This window comes from Podarcis erhardii, assembly GCF_964252035.2.
Source record: "Podarcis erhardii genome assembly, chromosome: 2".
NCBI lineage: Eukaryota > Metazoa > Chordata > Lepidosauria > Squamata > Lacertidae > Podarcis > Podarcis erhardii.
The window spans coordinates 24906124-24929941 of NC_138498.1; the positions used below are offsets into that span (position 1 = coordinate 24906124).

At 45.4% G+C, this 23818-nt stretch overlaps 1 protein-coding gene across 1 annotated transcript in view; it reads right to left on the bottom strand.

The window, feature by feature from the left end:
• The window catches only part of RGS9 (regulator of G protein signaling 9), a 69728-nt gene that overhangs the window by 14189 nt on the left and 31721 nt on the right, over positions 1-23818 (bottom strand). Inside the window, exons 10-16 of the mRNA XM_081849657.1 lie at positions 15790-15819; positions 12983-13044; positions 11181-11294; positions 8631-8746; positions 7936-8023; positions 6916-7054; positions 3943-4031 (exon numbers count right to left, since the gene is read on the bottom strand). Of these exons, the coding sequence (XP_081705783.1) occupies positions 3943-4031; positions 6916-7054; positions 7936-8023; positions 8631-8746; positions 11181-11294; positions 12983-13044; positions 15790-15819 (638 nt within the window). The remainder of the gene's footprint in view (positions 1-3942; positions 4032-6915; positions 7055-7935; positions 8024-8630; positions 8747-11180; positions 11295-12982; positions 13045-15789; positions 15820-23818) is intronic.

A 23818-nucleotide genomic window follows, 5' to 3' on the forward strand; every position in this document is an offset into this window, starting at 1 on the left:
AATTGTTCTCTGTGTGTATGTGTGTGTACATTTCAGGACTTGTCCCCCAATGCAAACCCCTTCCTAAGATAGGATTACTGATTCTACAGATACGTGCTCCCTAAATCCTAAGCAAAACATTTTAAAAAGCAAGCGCTTCTGTTATTAACGCTAGCAACCAAACTCCATTTGGGAGGAACAAGATCTCTCCTTAGATTTTCAACCTGCAAGTGATTTCAGTGATGTATTCATGGCTGAAAGATGGTAGCAGATCACTCTCTCAGCTTTACACATACCTGCTCTATGCCACCACTTCATTCTGTACCTGCAAATTATTCCAAAGTGCAGTTGAATGCTGTCTGCAGCCTTCTGGTTATGTGCAAAGCCTTTTCAGAAGCATTTCACAGCAAACACGACTACATTTGTGAGTGCTGCTTGCAACATTGCGCAACATAGCAGCGTTTGAAAATCGCATTGGTGGCAGCCAGGTATTTTAGAGAGCTGCAGGCTTCACACACTTCAGAGTTCAAGTATGACTGGACTTAACAGTCCAGGGGTCCTTTACCTTTTCCCTTTACACCTTGGGAAAATGCAGATAGAAGCTGGCATTTGCAAACACTCTGGAACAGGCATATGAAATTCTCTTTGTGAGACTTTGGTAATTGGGAACTATATATATAAAAAAGACCTAGACTAAGTTCCATCTACCACACACACACACACACACACACACACACACACACACCAAATGACAGTGTGGTCCCAGAATAAGAGAGCTACATCCATTGGCTGGAGGGGGGGCAGGGAGGCAACATTTCGACTAAAGTCATTGGGATTTGTCAGGGAACTGCCATCGGCTCAGAGGCAAGAAACAGAAGGGCAGTTGTGTTACAGGGAGCCTCCGAAAATCTTGCGAAGCAGTTCCTCTTCTGGGGAGGAGGAAAGCCCCACATCCAGTGGGGAAGAGGTGCAAGGACCAGAGGATGCTGGTAGGAGTCTTAACACCACTCCTGAGCAAACCGGACAGGAGGGAAACACGCCTTTGCCATTGCCCATCCTGCGCAGTAGTCTGAGGCGCAGAGAGGGGCGGAGACGGTTGGGGGTAACGAAACTCTTATGTTGGGGGAGGTCCAAAAGAAGACCACCCCCGGATTCTGCTAGCGATTGAGCCAGACATGAGCTTTGGGGCTCTTCACCGTAAATAGTTTGCACCAAAATAAAGCCTGTAAAACACAGGTCGGAGTCCTGCCTGGTTACTCTCGAGCAACCCCAACAGCCACCTGACAGGATTACTCTGGAGGATTGGACCATATATGGTAAGAACATGCTACTGCTGTGAATGAGATATCTTGTTCATTTCTCAATTCAGGATTAAAAGGTTGTTATGTGAATTGGGGGGGGGGGATACTTCTAACTCACAAAGGAAGTCTACAGACGATGACCATTTTGCATGGGGGTCCCATTCCCGGCCTCTGTGCATGTCAGTACTCCAGGTATAAATATCCCCACCCCACATCCAAAAGGATCCGTGCATTGGCAATCGCTTGGATGAGGACAATATTGAGTGGACAACATGAGATGCATCAAATCCACTTTAAAGTACCATGTGTGCACAGCCTTTATGCACTTATTGAAGGAAACACTGGCCTTGCCACAACAAACACAATTGCCACATAAAAAGCGGAGCAGTCCTAAAAAATAAAAACACTCAAAAGATTATACACAGAGTATTCAAACACATGCTTAATCTGGGTTCCCTAAAATCTGGTTTTGATTAAACTACGGCAATTCTCTGTCTAGACAAATCTTATACAGGGTAATGTTGAACTCTCTCTCCTGCTCAGAGACAGAACCCAAGACTCACATTCTTAGTGCAGATCCAAATGTTATCAAGCAGGGAGATGAGATCGATATCTAGTCCTCTGAACCCTTTGTTAATTTATGGGAAGCCAAAATGCCCATTCTAACTGCTGTTAACAGAGGGATATAACACATGTTTCCATTTGAGTGTATATACACGGAAGTGAGAACTGTGTCTTAGAACAGGGATGATGGCTGCCAAAGAGCCACAGAGCAAGGGAGGGGGCTCAAATATTGCTGACTTCCCTCACAACGTGCCCGAAGACTAGAAAGAAGTCCAGGTGGGGACAGCCCAGGGAAAAGGGTGGGGAGAAGGAGCAGGCAGGAGAAGCACTTATTCATTGGGTAATATATTTCTATGTTGGTTTTCATAGCAAAAGGCAGCTTCAGCTACCTTCTGTGTCTACTTGATGTAGCTCAGGGGTAGGCAACCTAAGGCCTGGGGGGGCCAGATGCGGCCCAATCACCTTTTCAATCCAGTCCACGGATGATCAGGGAATCAGTGGGTTTTTACATGAGTAGAATGTGTGCTTTTATTTAAAATGCACCTCTGGGTTATTTTTGGGGTCTGCCTGGTGTTTTTACATGAGTAGAATGTGTGCTTTTATTTAAAATGCATCTCTGGGTTACTTTGGGGGCCTGCCTGGTGCTTTTTACAGTAGTACCTTGGGTTACAGACGCTTCAAGTTACAGACTCCGCTAACCCAGAAATAGCACCTCGGGTTAAGAACTTTGCTTCAGGATGAGAACAGAAATTGTGGAGCGGCAGCAGTGGGAGGCCCCATTAGCCAAAGTGGTCCCTCAGGTTAAGAACAGTTTCAGGTTAAGAACGGACCTCCGGAACGAATTAACCCGAGGTACCACTGTACATGAGTAGAATATGTGCTTTTATTTAAAATTCATCTCTGGGTTATTTGTGGGGTATAGGAATTCGTTCATTTCCCCCCCCCAAAAAAAATAATAGTTCGGCCCCCTACATAGTCTGAGGGATGGTGGACCGGCCCACGGCTGAAAAAGGTTGCTGACCCCTGATGTAGCCCTATGTCATTCTACAGTAGGGATGGGGGGTTGAGAGAGTTTTGATTCAGTTCACATTTAAAGGCGAATCTACCTAATTCACGCTTTCTGAACTCAACAACACTGAAACGCAGCTGCCTTTCGAAATTCGCACTTCTCGTAATCTTGCAATTCAGAAAGTGGCTTACTAAAAACACGCACGGCGAAACAGCATGCAAAGAACAAATAAAGCCCTGCTGCAACAGCAACAAAAGTGGGCGAGGAGGCGGGGGGGGGACGGACAGTTTTCATAAAGAAGCAGTTGGAATATTTCAAAAGCTTGCTGGAAACAAGTCACCTTGTTCTGCCATCTGAAGAAGTAAAGGAGGAGGGTGGTTTGAGGAAACCGTCCCAAAAAGATAAAGACAAATATGTCCTTGAAAGAGAAACTGCATCATGTTATTCACCTGTAGGGTGAGCTCTCAGCTTTGCAGTTTGTGTGAGAGATGCATATTCCAGAAGGTAGAATGCTAAGCCAGCCACTAGTCTTGTCTTTTGCGCCGAATGTCAGCAGGCTGCCTGGCCCCTTCTGCAACATGAGGCCTACTACAGGCCTACTGCACAAGGATGCTAGTAAGGATCTCGAGAACACGCCCTTCAAGCAGCTTGGGAAACCACTCAATTAATACACGACTGCTGCTCATATTAACAACTCTTCTTATTGCTGCTGCTCAATAAACCAGCTTCAGGAGCCTGCAGATGAGGCTTACCATAGGGTGGTTTCCATGACAACCAACAGCAGTGCAAGGTACAGCTGTTTCTGTCCAGCTATGCTTTAAAGAAAAAGGGGGATGTGGCGCAGGCTAGTGGCCAGAGGAAACTGCTGTTAGGGCAAAAGGCTTTTCCGCAATAGCCATTCCTTCTTGGAAGCGAAGCATCTGCAGCGTCCAAAATGAGGGGTTATCTGTCTGTCCCGCCCACCATGAAAAACCCACTTTAAATTATGCAAATGCCTAAATCACAGTAGTTTTTGCTCAGGCCCCAGCACTTTGTGCCCTCGATTAAACCAACAGCAAATAGCCCGCAATTAAACCCCAATCAGCTTGCCTTTTCTTCACGGCGGCTTCTTGCGGCACAATTGCCTTGGACAGTATTTCCTTGTATATTGGAGACTTTAAATAGCGACCGAACGAATCCTACTGGGGAGAAGGAAAGGGGAAACGGTAGTTATAGATTACAAGCATCCTAATTAAAATCATCTCTCCTTACAGCTGTTTGGGAGTCAAAGAGGCGGGGGGGGGGCGTGCAAGGGAAGAGAATAATGTCACCCAAGAGCACAACAGAACATTTCTTCTCCACACTACATATGTGTTATGAAAACCACTGGTTAAATTAACGCCCATGTGGTTAGACATCTGTGGCCAGAGCACTCAGTAAGAGATGGGGGAGAGGTTCTCATCCTAGGAAGGAAAAAACATCACATAAGCTCCAACGCTCCCTTCTTCAAGTGTGCATTTCAGCCATTCAAAGCCAGCGAAAGGAAGTGGGAATTGTATTATTAAAGGGTATATATACTATGACTCCTTGAAGGCTATGGCCTGATATACCTTGAGTCACCCAGAGCTACTGTATTATGTAAGCACCTTTGCAGGGCACATACCCTAAGTGTGGTGGGATTACCTAACTGAGATTGGAAGAAGTAAGATGGTCCTAACAACAACAACAACAACAACAACAACAACAACAACAACAACAACAACAACAACAACAACAACAACAATAATAATAATAATAATTTATTATTTATACCCCGCCCATCTGGCTGGGCTTCCCCAGCCACTCTGGGCGGCTTCCAAAAAAATATTAAAATACTGTAATACATCAAACATTAAAAGCTTCCCTAAACAGGACTGCCTTCAGATGTCTTCTAAAAGTCTGGTAGTTGTTGTTCTCTTTGACATCTGGTGGGATGTCACAGGGCAGGTGCCACTACCGAGAAGGCCCTCTGCCTGGTTCCCTGTAACTTGGCTTCTCGCAGTGAGGGAACCGCCAGAAGGCCCTCGGTGCTGGACCTCAGTGTCCAGGCAGAACGATGGGGGTGGAGACGCTCCTTCAGGTATACTGGACCGAGGCCGTTTAGGGATTTAAAGGTCAGCACCAACACTTTGAATTGTGCTCGGAAACACTGCTGCCGTTTGGGCTAGATGGCTTTCTGGTTTCTTAAATCTATTGGATCTATTGTTCTTGTAATGACACATCATTTTGCCACCATCTGCCCCAACACATTTCAAATCACATTATCAAAATTGCTGGGGCGGAGAGGGGAGGACAAATGTTGTGGTTAAACTATTTCACTTCCTCCATCCATCTCCTGTGTCAAGCTGCAGTCGGTGTCAGCTGAAATTAAGTTTCCTGTGGTTGCATTACATTTTCTGAAAGCACACTAAGAGGCTTTAAAGTCTTCTGAGAAAGCTGAACCCCAGAGAAATAAGTTGACTACTGAACTGAATGCCACCTTCGCAACCTTCTTCATTTGGCTACTGCTCATAGCTGTCAACTTCCAAATTTGAAAATAAGAGACCAGCAGCCTTAAAAATAAGGGATCAGCAGCCAAAATAAGGGATTTTGCGAGCACAGGCATGTTCGACTTCTGAGCCCCTCCGAGCCAAAGGCAGAAAGCCCAGCCAGCAGCCAAACAAAGCCTCAAGCGGTGGTTCCCACAGCGCAGCAACCCAGCAAAGGAGATGCAGCAAGGAAAACCACCGTCACCTCTCCACTGGGAAGCGCTGAGCAAAGGCGAGTCCCCAGGCAACATGGCCGATTTAATCGGCACAAGGCATGCAAGCTCCACCCCCAGTCGTTCTTAGACTCCTTATTGGGTGAGCAACGCAGCCAAGCAACACAGTTGGAGCCTCCCTCATCCCTGGCTGGCAGGGAGGGAGGGAGAGGAGCTGCTTCCTTTGAAACCCGGGAAATTTAAGGGACATCATCAATAAGGGACAACAGCGGGACACGGCGCTAGGATAAGGGACTTTCCCGCCAAATAAGAGACGCTTGACAGCTATGCTACTGCTTCTGTAATGTTATGAGGTCAGCCAAACAGGAAAAGAGGCAGGTATGCCTTCATCTGAAAAAGAGTGCCCAGGGATAGGAAAGGGTGTGTTCGTACATAACTCTAAGTCTTGTTTTAGCCATTGCTTGCTCAGCAAACCACAAGTCATCCCACCGACGGTGGATGAAGGGCCATAGCTCAGGAGAAAAGCTGCTTTACACCTGAAATCCCAGAGAGCTGCTGTCAATTAGTTTAGACCACGCTGAGTTAGATGGACCAACGGTTTGAAATGGCATTAGGCAGTTTCTTACGTAGATGAGCAAACAAGTCATGCTTCATTTCCCCGAAGCTTTAGTTTGTTTTTCAGCTGCTCCAGCCTTGTGCTTCTGCAGCTTAGCAAGCATCTGAGGTAGGGTGGCCAAGGCATGATGCTAAACCATAGTTAAAACGAGCCATGGTTTGTAAGCCAACACCATACCATGGCTTCGCATAATGGGTTTCATTAGAAAACAAACCATGATTAGTCTGTTAGACTGGGTTTAGATGTTCAAATAGAAGTCACAGTTCGGTCAAACAAACCATGGGTTTGCTTTAAGTGCAGACCGGGCCACTTTATAGGAAAATGCCAGAGAAATTAAGAACTGCAGCTCTGTTGTACAAAAGATCAAAACTATCCTGTTTTGTCTTCTAATTTCAAAAATGCTTCCATTGTATACGTTGGGGATTCTTAGATCTTACATAATTTTCTTCTACATAAATAGTGTATTAGTTCCTTCCTCATCAAAGCATAGCTTTGATTATATTTTTGCATGGCCCAAAAAAGGGCTGAGTCAGTCCCAAAAGGAGGTGTCCCAAGACTGTCACCAAAAAAATATTTCATGTGTTTTCTTCAAACTTCACCAGGGTAGATTCGGACAACGGGCAAATACTGCTACTCTCAAAAAGGCTTGAGTGGGAGTGATGGCGATGCCACTTGGATAACTGGGAAGGACAGCCAGCCAGAATTAATAAGCAAAAAAACAACAAACCTTCTTCATCAGCATATAAATGTGAGTCTGTGCGGCATCTAAGACATAGCGATGAGGGTGTTTGAGGCCTCTGACCGTGATGCCCATAGTGGTGCCATCAATATTGATCCAGCGCCTGGCTCCAGGTGCCAAGAAGGTCCTGAAATCAAAAATGAAAATAAAGGGGATTAAAATAAAGCTGGGGAAGAAAGGCTGTAGGGACATACTTCCTGTTTGAGGTAGCTCTAAATGTTCTCCCGTTGACCGACAGAATGCAATTCTTACTCTTTGACGTGAACAGGTATCGCTAAAGGTCTCCTGTTATCTTGGACGCTGCACATGTACCTAATGATGTGTAGCTTTAATGCCACCAGTCCTCCACTGGAACCACTCCAGTGGCTCCAGCTGACATTTCACTTAAGATACAGTGGTACCTCGGGTTAAGAACTTAATTCATTCCAGAGGTCCGTTCTTAACCTGAAACAGTTCTTAACCTGAGGCGCGCTTTCGCTAATGGGGCCTTCTGCTGCCACTGCACCACTGGCGTGCAATTTCCGTTCTTATCCTGGGGCAAAGTTGTTAACCTGGAGCAACCACTTCCAGGTCAGCGGAGTTTGTAAGCCAAAGCGTTTGTAACCCGAAGCGTCTGTAACCCAAGGTACCACTGTATTCTAAAGACTCCTCAGTGCAAAAGTCTCAGGCCATGTAGATAGTCTTCCAACGCTAGAAAGAAGAACGTTCCAGCATGGCTTATCGCCTGGCAAATGTGCTTACAATCATATTCTTAAGATGAATTTGTGTGACCCTTCTTCTCCCCGTAGTTTTTTTTTTTTTTTTCCATCTATCATGTGGCAGAAATCTATGTGCAACTAGGTCACATGAAGACTTCTGCATGGATTTACCAGTGCTTTGAAATCCTACTAAAAACATGAAAGAAATTGCAACTCAGCGTTTCGTTTCATTATTTTTTTTACAAAAACTGGTACAATGTAGGAAAAGGACACCAGGGGAAGTTTTTGTAACACTATATACTGTGCTCACTTGTAAATTTCTTCTGCTTTTTCTTTCACCTTGGATTGGTCTCCATACTTCAGATCTTCACAAGCTTCCCAAAATCCCAGATTCTCCCCTGAATTAAAAGAGAAAGGAAAATAATCCTGCGTGATATATAATATTTTAAGTCAATAGCCTAAATCGGCTGAATGTGATTCTAGTGTGGGGATGCAAAGGGGGACCCTGAATTGGCTCTTCTAGAAGCAGGTGCAGAGATTTTCTTATTTCCTCCTCATGGAAAGTTGCCCTTCCCAGAATTCTTGCTTTTGCACAAATGTCAGAAATATGGGAGCTTTCTCTGTGTTTGTATCTGGGCATACTACTTCTTGCCCTATTCATTTGTGGCCTTGCAGGTACAGAGAGGAGCTACAATATGCAAAAAGCTTTGCGTTTTCAAGCCCTTTTAATACATCACAGCAGCCCCTTTGTGGCGGCAGGCTTTGTATTGTTTTATGTCTTGAGCCACTTGGATGTAAAGCCATGGGCAAAAGCTATAATGGACAGATTTGTACTCTTTGCACTGTTACCTCAGGGCACCTCACCTATTGTAAAGGGAGAAAGGAAGCAGGTTTTTTTTGAAAATGAGATTCATCTCAGGGGAGCCACATATGACATCAAAGTCCTCCAGCACTTTAAAGAGGAGCTAGAGAGGTGAAAAAGCAGAGACACAATTTCATACCCACCGCTGAACTCTTTCTTCAGGAACAGCTGGAAGTTCTGGCGGCCTTTGGGATCCCTCATCAGCTCGCTAAAATTGAAGGCCCATCTCTCCACTCGTGATTTGGTGGGGATTTCCACCCTGCAGAAGTTTAATGGCAAAGAGGTTGCACTGTTTCTTTCTGAAATCATTTCCTGTGAGATTCAAACAGTCTATCTATTTGTGTGCTTTAATAGAAAGCAGAAGCCCCATGCGCAGGCACACACCAACACACACCACACCAACACACACACACCACTCCACACATACCAGGTTGACAGCATAGAGATTTCCCCTCTGCTTTCCAATACACCACAATGAGCTCTCGAGTCCAAGTAACTAGTAATTAAGCATTGTTGCATATAGCAGGATAATAATAATTTATTATTTATACCCCGCCCATCTGGCTGGGTCCCCCCAGCCACTCTGGGCAGCTTCCAACAAAACACTAAAATACAATAACCTATTAAACATTAAAAGCTTCCCTAAACAGGGCTGCCTTTAGATGTCTTCTAAAAGTATGGTACAGTGGTGCCTCGCAAGACGAAAAGAATCCATTCCGCGAGTCTCTTCGTCTTGCGGTTTTTTCGTCTTGCGAAGCAAGCCCATTAGCGGCTTAGCGCTATTAGCGGCTTAGCGGCTTAGCGGATCAGCTGATAAGCGGCTTAGCGGATCAGCTGATAAGCGGCTTAGCGGCTTAGCGGATCAGCTGATAAGCGGCTTAGCGCTTAGAAAAAAGGGGGGGAGGGAAAAAAATCCGCAGGATCTCGCAAGACATTTTCGTCTTGCGAAGCAAGCCCATAGGAAATTCGTTTTGCGAAGCGCCTCCAAAACGGAAAACCCTTTCGTCTAGCGGGTTTTCCGTCTTGCGAGGCATTCGTCTTGCGGGGCACCACTGTAGTTATTTTTCTCTTTGACATCTGGTGGGAGGGCGTTCCAAAGGGTGGGCACCACTACCGAGAAGGCCCTCTGCCTGGTTCCCTGTAACTTGGCTTCTCGCAGCGAGGGAACCGCCAGAAGGCCCTCGGCGCTGGACCTCAGTTTCCGGGCAGAACAATGGAGCTGGACCGAGGCCGTTTTTACACAAAGCGTCTGATTCTAATTTGATTCATAATGCAATAGCTTCACTGAGCAGGTATTATTGATTCCCATTGTCCAACGACAAAGCACGAATCCTAATTATATTTTGGAGAAGGCACACCGTAACAAGGAGGCATATATTTGCGTTGGCACCTGCAACTATCACCAGAGCATGCTCAGATCAGCTCTTTACCCAGGGTGAGAAGTGTGCAGCCCTAGACCTAACTTCCTGTAGGTGGCAACAGGGGAGAGACAGGAAAGAAGGCCAAACAGAGAGGATGCAGTTTGTCTCACCTGTGTTTAGCTCTGGTCTCATCCACTTTTGCCAACCACTGGTTTCAGCTACTTTCTACCACTGACTCTGACTCTGTCCACCAACAGCATGGCTGCCAACAGATTATTCCTGACACAGCATAGTTCTCAATAACAACAACAACAAAGATTCTGCACCCCTCTCTTAGGCTCCCTCTCATGAGGCTTGAAGCAGCTCTTTTTGAAAACAGCTTTGTAATGGGAAGGTAAAACCTATCTCGGTCAGGAATGCTCATCCGTGTTACAAATGCCTCTCCTCTGCTTTCCAAAGACACATTTTCCAAAACCAGGGGTCTGCAACCTTTAAGACAAAAAGAGCCACTTGGACCCGTTTCCGAAGAAAAAAAAACTGGGAGCCGCAAAACTTGTCATTATAAAAATAACTTTTTTGTCACTTTTTTATTATTTCTTTGTTTGACCCCTCAGATTTACTCCTCCTCATAGAAATAAACGTTAAATTAACAAGTTACCTTTTGTGTGTGTGTGTGTGTTCTTCACTCCCCTTCAAAACAGTGACCAGCGTACATGCCCCTTACAATGTAGCGGGCGGGCGGGAAGGTGACGTCAGGACGGTGCGTGACTAACGCATGCACCGCCCCCATGCGACGTCACAGCCAGTACAGCGCCCGCCATAGTGGAGAGTGTCGGGGCACACAATGCGCCTCCTCCCCTCGCTAGTATCCACCCCGGAGCCGCGCCAAAGGTGTAAAAGAGCCACATGCGGCTCCGGAGCCGCGGATTGCTGACCCCTGTCCAAAACAATGTACTGTAAAAACCAAAACACGGTCATCCTTCAAAATGCACACTTGTTCTTCAGCCAAGTAATGTGAATATAATGCATATAACGGAGATAAAGTGTTCATTATATAAGGGGAAATTGCTTTGCCAAAAAAAAAAGTGTATATCAAGCAAAATTGCACAGAAACATACGTAAGGAGAAATTTGCACAAAAAAGGCTGGTGAATTTTCATGTGAACTTTTTTTTCAATAAAATAAAATAAAATCTCGAACTGATGTGGAAATGTGGAGAATTGTGCTTAAGATTGGGAAAATGAGAGCATAAGAGAAACTGAAACTGACAGATTCACCCCTACTTAGGTAAAGTCACTGTAACTCACAAAATGAATGTAAATGTAGTACATACAGCTTTGCATTGTAATCCCAAAAGTCAACCTCATCTGAGATCCAGGGGTTGCTGGGGAGGCATCCTGAGATTATGCAGTCATTGGAGCGGAACTGTTCACAGTACTTCACAATTCTGAAAACATTGGAGATGAAAACAAGGTGATCATCTGTGGGCAACATCATAAACAGCACGGTAGGAAGGAAACTACAAATGACTTCAACGACTGCACAAGATGAAGGACGTTCTGTGCTGTGAATTATAACACTTGGAACCTTCCTACCTAGCCCAACAGTGATTTTTATACCCGTCATTTCACAAAACAGTTACAAATTTTGTGTTAGTTCTAAGCTCACTGCAGAAGAGCGAAAAGGCTGAACAATCCATTACATGCATATGCCTATGGGGAACTCAAAGCTGGACAACACATCCCAGAATATCACCTGGCAAAGCCTAGCCTGGACTCCACCACTTTGGAATGCAGGTGAGGGATCATGGGTTTAAATGTACCCCTGAATGTATAAAAAAAAAAACCACCTATGTAGCGGAAAGCAACTATATGGAGGGAAAGTGGCATAGCCTAGCCTTCCTGTAGATATGGTAGTTTCTCTCTAGAAAGCTATTTTAACATGGGAGATTATTAAAACCTGCAGTCTGAAGTGCCAATGTCCAGGAAGAGCTGCACCAAATGATGTTTCTAGGCAACCAGTTTGCTTAATCATGCAATGAGTTGATGGGAGCTGGGCCTCCGTTAGCAGACACTCAACCTGGCAGGTATCCAACTTTGTGTTCTCTTACTTTAAAAACTTAAAAACCTGGCTGCATTCCTGGTGTTTGCATGCTTCGGTGCAGGCAGGCATGCACCTGGGCTTTTTTTCAACCTGGCAGTGCTTTCCAGCTATTGCTTGCTCATGCATGCCAGAAACCAGACAACCGTTTTGGCTGAGGAGGCCAGGTGCAAAACCGTAAAGCGATCCTGCACTTTCTTCAATAGTTGTGCAGAACAGGGAATTTTAGCAAGTGTAATTTGACGTGCATCTGGTCCCCTTAGCTTTGGCTTCCCTCTAGGCTAATAGAAAGCTCCTGCTTCTAGATGCTTCCGCTGGGAAAGATTCTGTCCCCCTGCCCTTTCCCAGCCTGTGGAGGATGGGGAGCATTCAGTGGCCCAGCCTGACAAAGAGCAGGAGAGTTCAGAGGGGGAGATTCACATGGCGATGTCTCCCAGGGGCAGGCAGTGTATCAGGCGAAGAGAAGAGACTCCCCACTGCCCTATTCCGTTCAGGCCAGGAATTCTTGAACGGAGGTGGATTTGTGTAACTTAGCCTTGAATAGATGAGCCTTCCAGGTCAGAAAGGGCAAAGCTCAAAACAGATACCCTTTCTGCCATTTCTTTTCTTTTCTTTTTAAAATAATCACTAGCTAAATCACATTATTGAAAGTATTGAATTAGGGCCTATCCACACTGACCTTTGGGCCCACTCTTTCTAGACAGTGGCCTGTGCTGTGACACTCGTGTGTCGGAGCATTTTTAATTTTTTGCCCATGAAAACCCGCTCTTTAAAGCTGAATTGGAGCAAGCATCAATTCAGGTTTTCTGTGGATTGACATTTGCTCTGATTGAGCTTTACAGAGTGGGTTTTCAAAGGGAAAGCTCCAGAACAAACAAACAAAAAATGGGATGGGTGGGTGTGCTTGGACAAAAACTTTAAGTCACGGACTGCGCTTGGAAAGAGTGGCGGAAAAGTTAAGTGCGTGTAAGCCCTCAATTACTAATAAATGGAAGGGCATAATATGCTACGCCTTAAAACAAAGTTAGCACTTACCCTCCCAGGGAGACAGAGGACTTTACTGTGGTTTTCATTATGGCCTGCTGGTAGTACATGATCTAAGCAGGAAAACAGTTTTCATTATGTCAGCAGAACCACAGGCGCTTGTGAGAAATCCTCATCCACCAAGAAGCTAGCAAGAGGTTTCCTATACCCTTATAAGAAGGTTACCTAGGTGAGTGTCCAGAAATCAGCTTCCTGCATTGTAAAATTCTCACAATGGAAATACAAGAAGTTGAAGCAGATACCATTTGGAAGGCTCAATTCATGGAGGAGAAGGCTATCAGAAGCTACTAGGGCCTTTTAGATGTGCTTGTGGGAGCAGGGCTATTGGATTAGCTTTTGTTTCATTATGCGTTTTCTGTTCTCTGTGATCGTCGGAGGAAGGGAGGTATGCAAATTTAATAAATGATAATGTTGTTGTTGATGATGATGATCAGTGGTGTGTGGTGAAACTTTTCATAGGCGAACAGTTAGGGCCAGAGGTGCCAGTTTGTGAGGGCGATGTCACATGAGCAATGTTTTGATGTCCTGACGTTACGCATGTGAGCACTGCGCCTCCCTCCCTAAGCTGGGCAGAAGCTTCCTGGGCTTTGGGAAGGAGGCGCCACTGATTGATGATGATGGCCACATTCAACCTCCTCTGTCAGAAGAAGAAGAAGAAGAGCTTGGATTTGATATCCCGCTTTATCACTACCCTAAGGAGTCTCAAAGCGGCTAACATTCTCCTTTCCCTTCCTCCCCCACAACAAACACTATGTGAGGTGAGTGGGGCTGAGAGACTTCAGAGAAGTGTGACTGGCCCAAGGTCACCCAGCAGCTGCATGTGGAGGAGCGGAGACGCGAACCCGGTTCACCAGATTATGAGACTACCGCTCTTAACCACTACACCACACTGGCTCTCAGAGGGAGCGTGTCCCCAAATGCCAGTTGCCAGGAATCACAGGTGGGGAGAGTGCAACAAAAACAAAAAACTCTACACTTGCACTATATAAAACCCTACTCAACAGGAAGAAATATGATTTAGAATGTGAAAGACAAAAATGGAGTTTAGAGTTAGGGGTACAGATAACAAATGATATATGGGAGTCAAGTATAAAATCAACAGAAATAGCCTCTATGGATCTAAGACTAAGACTTATTCAACAGAAAATAATATTCAGAGTCCACTGGATTCCAGCAAAATTATACCAGAAGAAAATAACAAGTGCAGACAACTGCTGGGAGTAAAAATGCGAACTTAGTACATATGTTGATTAACTGCCCGATGATAAGATCATTTTGGTGTGAGGTGAGGATATTTATAGCAAGAGTAATAAAAATAAATTGTTATTTAGGGGAATTGAATTTAATCTAAATTATATTACGGAAATGTGGGAGATTTCAAGGGAGCAAAAAAAATGGGTGTACCGTGCTATATTAGAAGCAAAAAAACTTGTTTTGATCAATTGGAAGAGCCGCAAAAAGATTCCATTGAGCACATGGCTTGATAATATGGACAGATTAGCTACATACGAACAAACTGCATGTCGACACAAAATAAGAATGGATAAATATGAAGAAATATAGAACGAATCCGCCTTAAGCGATAAGGCGGATATTGGTGGGAAGTAGGGGGAGGAGAGAGAGGTGGGGAAATATTGTTTAAAAAGGTGTAGTCATAGGTATATCAGTGTATTCAAATCTGAATTGTCAAATTGTGTTATTATTGTTATTGTGGTTTTTGTTGTATGTGTCTTTTGTGGTTGATGTTTGTATCGAAAGAATGGTTAAATAGTGTGTGTTTTTTAAAGTCCTGCTTGGAGGCTTCCCGTAGGCATCTGGTCGGCCATTTTGAGAGCAAACCGCTGGACTAGATGAGCCCTTGGCCTGGTCCAGAGCAGAGCTCTTCTTCCATCCACGCATCCCCTGCTATGCAAAGAGCCCAGTCTGGGCTATTCCTACAGTCACCTCCATCTGCAACAATGTGAGGCGTGGCTAGTCAAGGGGACCAACATGGGATGAAGTCACAAACACACACACTTGTGCATGGGTGGGTGAACTGTGAGGGTTGTACATTAATTGACATATAAGTGCAAATACACTACATGTGGTCTCAAGTTGGTAATTTGGGCTGAGCATTGGTAGCTGGGGAGTCGGGGAGCGAGGGCAAAGAGCTGTCCCTGCAATTAAACAGCATGTGTGGACTGAGGGGTTACCAAACCTTCACCAACGATTAAATAATTTGGAATTTTATATATTTTACAATGGCAGGGGGAGGATTTTAGATCTTCTGCACCAAGGTATCATGCAATACTGTTGGAGGGGAAAGCTGTTGCCACGCCAAGGACACAAGAGATAGAAAACCCAGATTGTAGCTCCCCAAGAATCCTTATCTGGCTGCCTGTAAAGCAGAAGTACAAATCCCGCCCTCCTGGGATCGTTAAGGACGATATTCCCTTGGAGTTGATTTGCTGGAGGCTGCATGCTGGCCTTGAATGGGACCAAAGCCCAATGGCAGATGGGGACCAGGGGTCAAAAGTGGGTGTGGCCAGCCCTCCTCTCATTCTGCCATCTTGTTTTCTTGTCATCTCTCTTTCTGCCACAGTCTTCTCTCTCCCCCACCCAAAACCCCCTGCCACAGCATGCTGTGAGAAGTGGAAAACTCTTGCCAGCATTCATTTTAATGGGTCTACTTTGAGTAAAACTTAGTTGAAAGCTTGTGAATAAGGTTTCAAGGAAAATGAGGTTTTTACCAGGACTGTATTATTACTCGTTATTAACAGCAACAACAATCACTGATTAATATGTGGGAAAGAAATTACCTCTCTCCTGTAAACATCCATGGTTTTTTTCTGTAAAAGAAAGGAACACGGTAGCAAAATAATAACAACAACAACAAACAACAACAATAATAATAATTGACTGGGTGTTCAAAAAAGCTGTATCTGAACAAATAGTGCATTGCTCTCTACCCAACTCACTTTAACAATTAGTGCTAAATTCAGACTAGCATCTACTGAGCCTATTTAACAAAGAGAACATTGATGTGAAGAGTTTTCCACCCGCTGTACGATTTTGTAAAGCCTAACTTTGCAGATAGCGTTGCCTGTTCCCCTCTCAGCCCATATATGTGTGTGCATTTAATTACAGGGTTATTCTAATGGAGCTAATACAGATTCATTTAGGAGACAGGGATTAGATCATTCAGTATTAGTTAAAGGCGACAGGAACTGACATATTACAAAACATAAACATAGCAATTAAAAGCCTCAGAAACAATATCTGCTGTGCTTATGCTGCTATTTAAATAGCTCAGATGATGTTATGTGTCACCCACCAGCCAGCAAGCAACTGAAAGCTAGAAATTAACTGCAGGCTGTTTGTTCCTGCAGCTCCCTTTGAAGTATCATGCCGTGACTTTGTTTGGAATAAGCAGATGGAAACAGAGGAGAGGCACGCCAAGCGAGGGCTGTCAGGAAAGCCTCCAAGTTTTGTGGAGGCCCTTTTCCTTCTATGACATCCAAGTTCGCACTCAGCTCATGCCTTGCAAACCTGCCATGTGTAAGGGGCTAACTAATTATAATATGCAAATACATGCAATAGGATGTGGGCGCCCGTTCTCTTTCTTTATTTCTTGGAAAGCCATTTGAGGAGGGCGAGGGATTTGTCAGCCAGATTTCTACTCAAAACTCCCCAACTTCTACCCCCCCCACCCCGCTGGATTCCAAATGGATATTTGCATTTCATGGAAGATGGTTTTCCCAGAAAACAGCTAGAAGGGAGGGGTTTTAGCACTCGTGCTCCCCACCCCTTCAAGTGGCTTTGCTTTTTAAAGAGCAGGACTGAACTACTGTCATACACACTAGTGTGTAACATGTAGCTAGGCCCTTAATCCAATATGTAAAGGGACAGCGCTTACCAAATAAAAGCATGCAAGAATTAATCGACACAATAGCTGCTTTTAGACAATCACTGAGCATGCATGAAGCTCTGGGCACCTTGCATGTAGAACCTTCCCTGTGATTAATCACAGCCTCCCATGATGTCCAAACCAGGCACTGTAGAGAATGGCTTCCAAGCACATCTGGATTTGAAAGCCAGCTTTAAACCATTACTTAATTTCCTGGCTCAACAAGACGCCATTAGCTATGGTTTGCTGGTTCAGATCTAGCAGGAAGCTATAGCTAACTTCAGCTTCTTGGTTTGCTTAGCTGATCTCGCAACGGAAAGAGTGGAGCGGAAGCAAAGAAGCTATGTGAAGATGTGCAGAGCTCATGCATATCCTGGCTTATTTAACCATGAGTTGACTGTCCAAACCAGGTCAATATGACATGACACCAGAAGAGCCACATAAGGTAAAGGTAAGGGTACCCCTGACCATTAGGTCCAGTCATGGCCCACTCTGGGATTGCGGGCGCTCATCTCGCTTTATTGGCTGAGGGAGCTGGCGTACAGCTTCCGGGTCATGTGGCCAGCATGACTAAGCCGCTTCTGGCGAACCAGAGCAGCGCACGGAAACGCCGTTTACCTTCCCGCCGGAGCGGTACCTATTTATCTACTTGCACTTTGTCGTGCTTTCGAACTGCTAGGTTGGCAGGAGCAGGGACCGAGCAACGGGAGCTCACCCCGTCACGGGGATTCGAACCGCCGCCCTTCTGATTGGCAAGTCCTAGGCTCTGTGGTTTAGACCACAGTGCCACCCGCGTCCTGAAGAGCCACATAGTGTCTATATAATACCTGCACATTTTGCCCCTATGTTCAGAGACAGGTGCAATTTTCAACAGGAAAACAGCATTTTGGGGGAAGGTTAACCTGCTTTTCCCAGCACTGCAGTCCCAAGTAATGCCAGGGCCAATTGTGGCTGTTAAAACTTTTAGGAAACGAGAGCTTGAGGGTCCTGCCAATGTCTCATCTATCAACACCCTTAGTTTCTTAGGATGAACCAGGGTGTTCTGCCAGCTGCAATGCTACAGCATAGGGAATACCAGTAGATGTTGTTTCATGCTACTGACTTCTGGAACTATGCTGTGAACACTTAAAAAGTCTGACAATCAGGAGACAACAATGAACTGTATCAAAACTTACAACTGTATGAGGACTTCTTCACAAGCTACATTGCGCATTTGACTTTACATGTGATTTAAGTGCACAATGCAGTGAGGAAATCTATCCCTGTGGTTGTTGATCTGAAAGTCACATAAATACATGTGCCCAAACTGAATGCCAAGTTCAGCAGATGGCTTGTCTGTCAATGTAGCTTCCCCAAGGCTTCCCCAATGGAGTCCTTGAGGCTGGGCAACTGTGTCAGGGGTGATGGGCAGAACTGCCCCCAATTGAAGCACGTTGATTTCCCCCTTAGGAGTGAATGGCAGCCATTAACTGATATTGGGGGGGGGGTTAAAAATGCACCCACAGACTTCACCTGGTGCGTGACTCTAAAATGGAAACTTTTTTGCATGTTTAGGCAGTTCATCATCCCATTAGAAAAGTCCAAAGTTACACTTAAATCCCATCAGAGTTCCCAGGAAACATTAATTGAATTGTGTGGCTAATCCACAGAAAGCAAAGGTTTTGCATTAAAAGATAAAAAAGTTGCTAATTTAAATTAGATCCGTCCCTCATTCCCATTAATCTTCATTTCCAAGGATGATGTTTCTTAGGTACACAGTACAGTTGTATAAGGGGAACAGAGGTGAAATAACAGAATGTGACTCATATGGAGGTTATAGATCTTTAGTCTTCTACGGAACAATCAACCCAGGACTTCACAGACAGGAAGGCCATGCACACATCCCAGAAAAAATAAACTGGAAAGAAAGAGAAAAGAAAGACAGGGGGAAATGGTTAATTAACTATTTCAGAAAGCAGCAAAGCTCTTAATTAAATGGTTATCATATTTGCTATTCCAACGTGAATAGTATCGTCCATACTGTTTCCCCCCCTTCCATTTTAGTCATCACTTTGTTATTTACTATTCATTCATTCTCTATTTATAATTTCTCTAAATGCAACGAGCTGTTAGTTTAGGGTTGTCACCCCTATATTCTACTGGTCATGGACTCAACTGAACAAATCCTAGAATTCACTGAGAACAGTAACAAAACTCACAATGCATTGAACTGTCTTACAGAAGCTATTTGCTGCATTTCCCCACATCGAAACGGCAGCTCATGAAAGTGTCTCTCCAGATTTAACATAATCTTCTTGTTTGACATTGACATTGATCAACAACAAAGCGCAAAGGGCCTGGACAAAGGGACTCCACACAAAAGTGTTCCTGTTGCGCTCTATTAGCTAGTTAAAAAATGTAAAAATGCTGTTTACCCAGTATGGACTTCAAAGAGATTTACGCTAATCACAAAATATAGCACCAGGGAAGAAGTCAGAGTCTGGCATGTTATTATTTGGGCTGTTTCCTCCAAAATAAACCATGAGTAATAAGCCAAGAACAAACCCTGGATACCACTTGTAGTTTGTTTAGAACTGTTTTTCTCAAACTTAGGTCTCCAGCAGTTGCTGGACTACAACTCCCATCACCCCTAGCTAGCAGGACCAGTGGACAGGGACGGTGGGAGTTGTCGTTTAACGACAGCTAGGGACCCAAGTTTGAGAAACACTGGTTTTAAAGAGAAACAAACCATGAGCCTGGTTTCAGATTTCATGACAAACCAGACTCTTGCTTGTTTCCTGCCAGTGTGGCAGCAGCAGGAGTGGGACAGGGGCAGAACTAGAACTTTTCAGCACACTGCTCAATCACATTAAACCATAGTTTGTTTCAAAGTATGGTTTGCCGTGAAGTGTGAAGCAGGCTATAGAATACTCCAAGCACAAAATATAGCTGCACATAAAACACAAAGAACACAAAATACATAAATCTATAAAAACAACCTCCATGTTTCAAATTTAGACCATAAATTCATCATACGGAAAGGGGTGGTCCTTTGGTGAACCAGTCACAAAAGAATTCTCCTTTGCAGGGAGATAGATGTAGCCCAATGATACTTATATGATTCCACTCCCGCCATCACTCCCCACTCTACCGGGCTCATAAAATCCCCACCGCTTTTTGTGTTAAACAAACAAACAAACAAACAAACAAACAAACAAACAAACAAACAAACCTCTGTTGCCTTCAATCAGGCTTTCACTTCTCTATTTGATACCAGTTGCCATGAGAGTACATATTATATCTGTATTTTCACAGGACACTTATTTAAGGGAAAGGAGGCCAAACAGCATCAACGCGTTTCACGTTTTCCAACTATCTTTGCCTGTGCACAATTGCAGATGTGCGTTCCTAGCCCAAACTGTTGTGTGCGTTCTCCAGATGCTGTCACCCTGAAAGTGCATCTGTTATAGAAGAACTCAGGCATCCTACCAGCCCAGCACTGTGGTCCTGTGGATATTGTTAGACTCCACTTCCCATCATGCCTTATCGTTGGCCTTATCATTGGCTATGGCTGACAGGAGCTGGAGACCAATTAATATCTAAAGGTAAAGGTAAAGGGACCCCTGACCATTAGGTCCAGTCATGACCGACTCTGGGATTGCGGAGCTCATCTCACTTTATTGGCCGAGGGAGCCGGCGTACAGCTTCCAGGTCATGTGGCCAGCATGACTAAGCTGCTTCTGGTGAACCAGAGCAGTGCACGGAAACGCCCTTTACCTTCCTGCCAGAGCAATACCTATTTATCTACTTGCACTTTGACGTGCTTTCGAACTGCTAGGTTGGTAGGAGCAGGGACCAAGCAACGGGAGCTCACCCCTTCGCAGGGATTTGAACCGCCGACCTTCTGATCGGCAAGTCCTAGGCTCTGTGGTTTAACCCACAGCACCACCCACGTCCCATGAATTAATATCTACAGGAATTAATATCTACACATCCCATGAATTAATATACACGTCCCATGAATTAATATCTACAGGGCCACAAATTCCTTCCTACTGTGCTGGTCTGTCAATTACTAAGGGGCTGCATTTCACCGGCATTTAGGTATGTCTGTCTGCAATTGCTGGGGAGGACGGGGACTCGATTTTGTCCTAGGTACTCTCATCCGCTCTGCTCACCAGGAAGGGGAGGAACCAGCTCATCTTCCCCGCACAGCTCCTGCCTCTCAAATTTTCTGCGTCTAAGTCTGTCTCTTTACAACCTGCTGCTCCCACAGCTTCCGCTCATTGTGAAGCATTGATGAGTTCACTATGAAATGCCTCTCCCGTCCAGTACCCTGATTCAATCTGCATCTCTCCCCAACAGAAGAGGCGCTTCTGAGTCTCCAAAGAAATGGAGCATTCAACTACATCGCAGGGAGGGAAGAGATTTTAAAAAGACAGAAGCCTTATTAGTCAGGATTGGGGAAAAGATGGAAAGCAGCCAGTTCTGAAAGTGTCAAGGCTTGCATGTGTAAACAGGTCCGGGGAGAGTAGCATTCTGTAGCATTAAAAAAACACACCAAAATCTTCCCTCTCTGTAGGACTCTGTAAATACAAGCATGATATGACATAGCTTGGCATGATAACCTCCTCCTGAAGTCTATATTTGGTCCCCTACCGGCTGACATAGACTCCTGTTCTCCTTTCAGAAAAGACATGCCAGCCACCTCCCCTTAACGGTAAGAGGTAAATCCTCAGCCTCAGCATTTAGTTCTCCTCTTCAGTCTCCATGGCAACCAAGCCCACTTGGCCACCACAATTATTTGCAGCTCAGAGTCCTCACGCAAATGGAAAGTTTGATTAGTACTGCGCAGGGTTTGATGAAAACAATTGCTATAAAGAGGGTTCGGACAAGCAGTATACAAGCCTCACCTTCAGCTGCAGGCCCATAAATAACAGATCACTTCAACTGCCTGGTTTGCGGTCTCCCCTATTCCCTTCATTCTCCGCGAGAAGCTAAGTTAACATGGCTACAGAATGTACTCTCAGCCAGGGGCAGAGGAAGGGGGTGCGGTGGAGGTGGTCCGCCCCGGGTGTCACCACTGAGGGGGGTGGCAAAATGCCGGGCGGCACTCGCTGCAAGGCCTGCGGTGCGCCTGAGCCACGCATCTCTCCTGGGAGTGATGCGGTGGCTTGGGTGCCCACAGGCTCCATGCTGCCCCAAATGGTCTGCCCACTAAGTGAGAGGAGGCAGGCAGACTCCTTGGAGGCCCCACAGAGCGTCCTGTCCCAGCTGGCCCCGCCCCGCCCCGCTCCCGTGAGCGGCTGGCCATGCCGTGGGCACAGGGCATGCGCGCCATCCCAGGTGCCCGATCGGCTTGCTCCACCGCTGCTCTCGGCCTGCCCTACACAAAATTAAGCTACAGTATTCTATTCATGAAGGGACGTGGGTGGCGCTGTGGGTTAAACCACAGAGCCTAGGGCTTGCCGATCAGAAGGTCGGCGGTTCGAATCCCCGTGGTAGGGTGAGCTCCCGTTGCTCATTCCCTGCTCCTGCCAGCCTAGCAGTTCGAAAGCATGTCAAAGTGCAAGTAGATAAATAGGGAAGGTAAACGGCGTTTCCGTGCGTTTCCGTGGTTCGCCGGAAGCGGCTTAGTCATGCTGGCCACATGACCCGGAAGCTGTACGCCGGCTCCCTCGGCCAATAAAGCGAGATGAGCGCCGCAACCCCAGAGTCAGTCACGGCTGGACCTAATGGTCAGGGGTCCCTTTACCTTTATCCTATTCATGCTAAGGCCTTGACTGAATTTAAATCTGACGCAGGGAAGCTAGGTGTGGACTGCACCACTTCGGGTCACAACTAATAGAACTTCTGTCTCTTTAAACTATTGCTGCCAGAGCTTCTCTTCCCTCTGCATTATTGCATGGCTGAATATCCCCCACGAATAACCCCATTCCAACGCAGAACCCTAATATGGGAAGGTAGGCTAGGACCCCTTTTCCATGAGGTGCCCGTGATGTTTTTAAATCGAAATCCTTCCACGTAAAAACTAATTAAATCCCAGCTGCAGTCCGAAGGTCAAGTAAGATGGCAGAGATCCATAATCACATCCCATACCTCTTTATACAGTGGTACCTTAATTCGTTCTGGAGGTGCGTTCTTAACCTGAAACTGTTCTTAACCTGAGGTACCACTTTAGCTAATGGGGCCTACCGCTGCTGCTGCCGTCGCCACGTGATTTCTGTTCTCATCCTGAGGTAAAGTTCTTAACCCAAGGTACTACTTCCGGGTTAGCGGAGTCTGTAACCCGAAGTGTTTGTAATCCGACGTGTTTGTAACCCAACCCATTTTGGCTGTGGGAGGGATGCAGTTCAGTTCAGGACCAGGGCACTGGTGGAAGGGAGGGGTTTAACTTTTCCCCTACACCTGGTTTGCTTGCTGAAATTTGACTCCCCTATCTGTTCCAAGCTGCTATTCGACCTCAGGGGAAATTCCCAGGCATATGAATTTTCCCTAAGGCAGCAAACAGGAGCTGCAGTCGTAGCCTATTTCACCTGGAAAATGGCACAAGGAAGCAAATAGATAAGCCCTCTCTCCCTGCAACACTATAGTCCCAATCTGGACCCAGTTCCTCTCCCCTGCAACTCATATTTGCCCAAATCAAAAGCGATAGGGGTTCCACTCACAGATCTCCTTCGCCTTGTTTAATATCACCCTGAAATAAAAACAGCTAGGATATAGGTTGACTGCCTTAGTAAGAACTAGGTCAAACAAACCCTGATATTTGGATTAAGTTGTTATTCCTATTCAGAAGAAGAAAACACCCAGTGGCAGAAATGGTTAGCACTCTCATACTTTTTGTTGGTACTCAAAACTGAGTGATCAGTGCGGATCAAACATTTTCTGGAACTCCATAATGATTGTATACTGCATCATGTTGTTGTTTAGTCGTTTAGTCATGCCCGACTCTTTGTGACCCC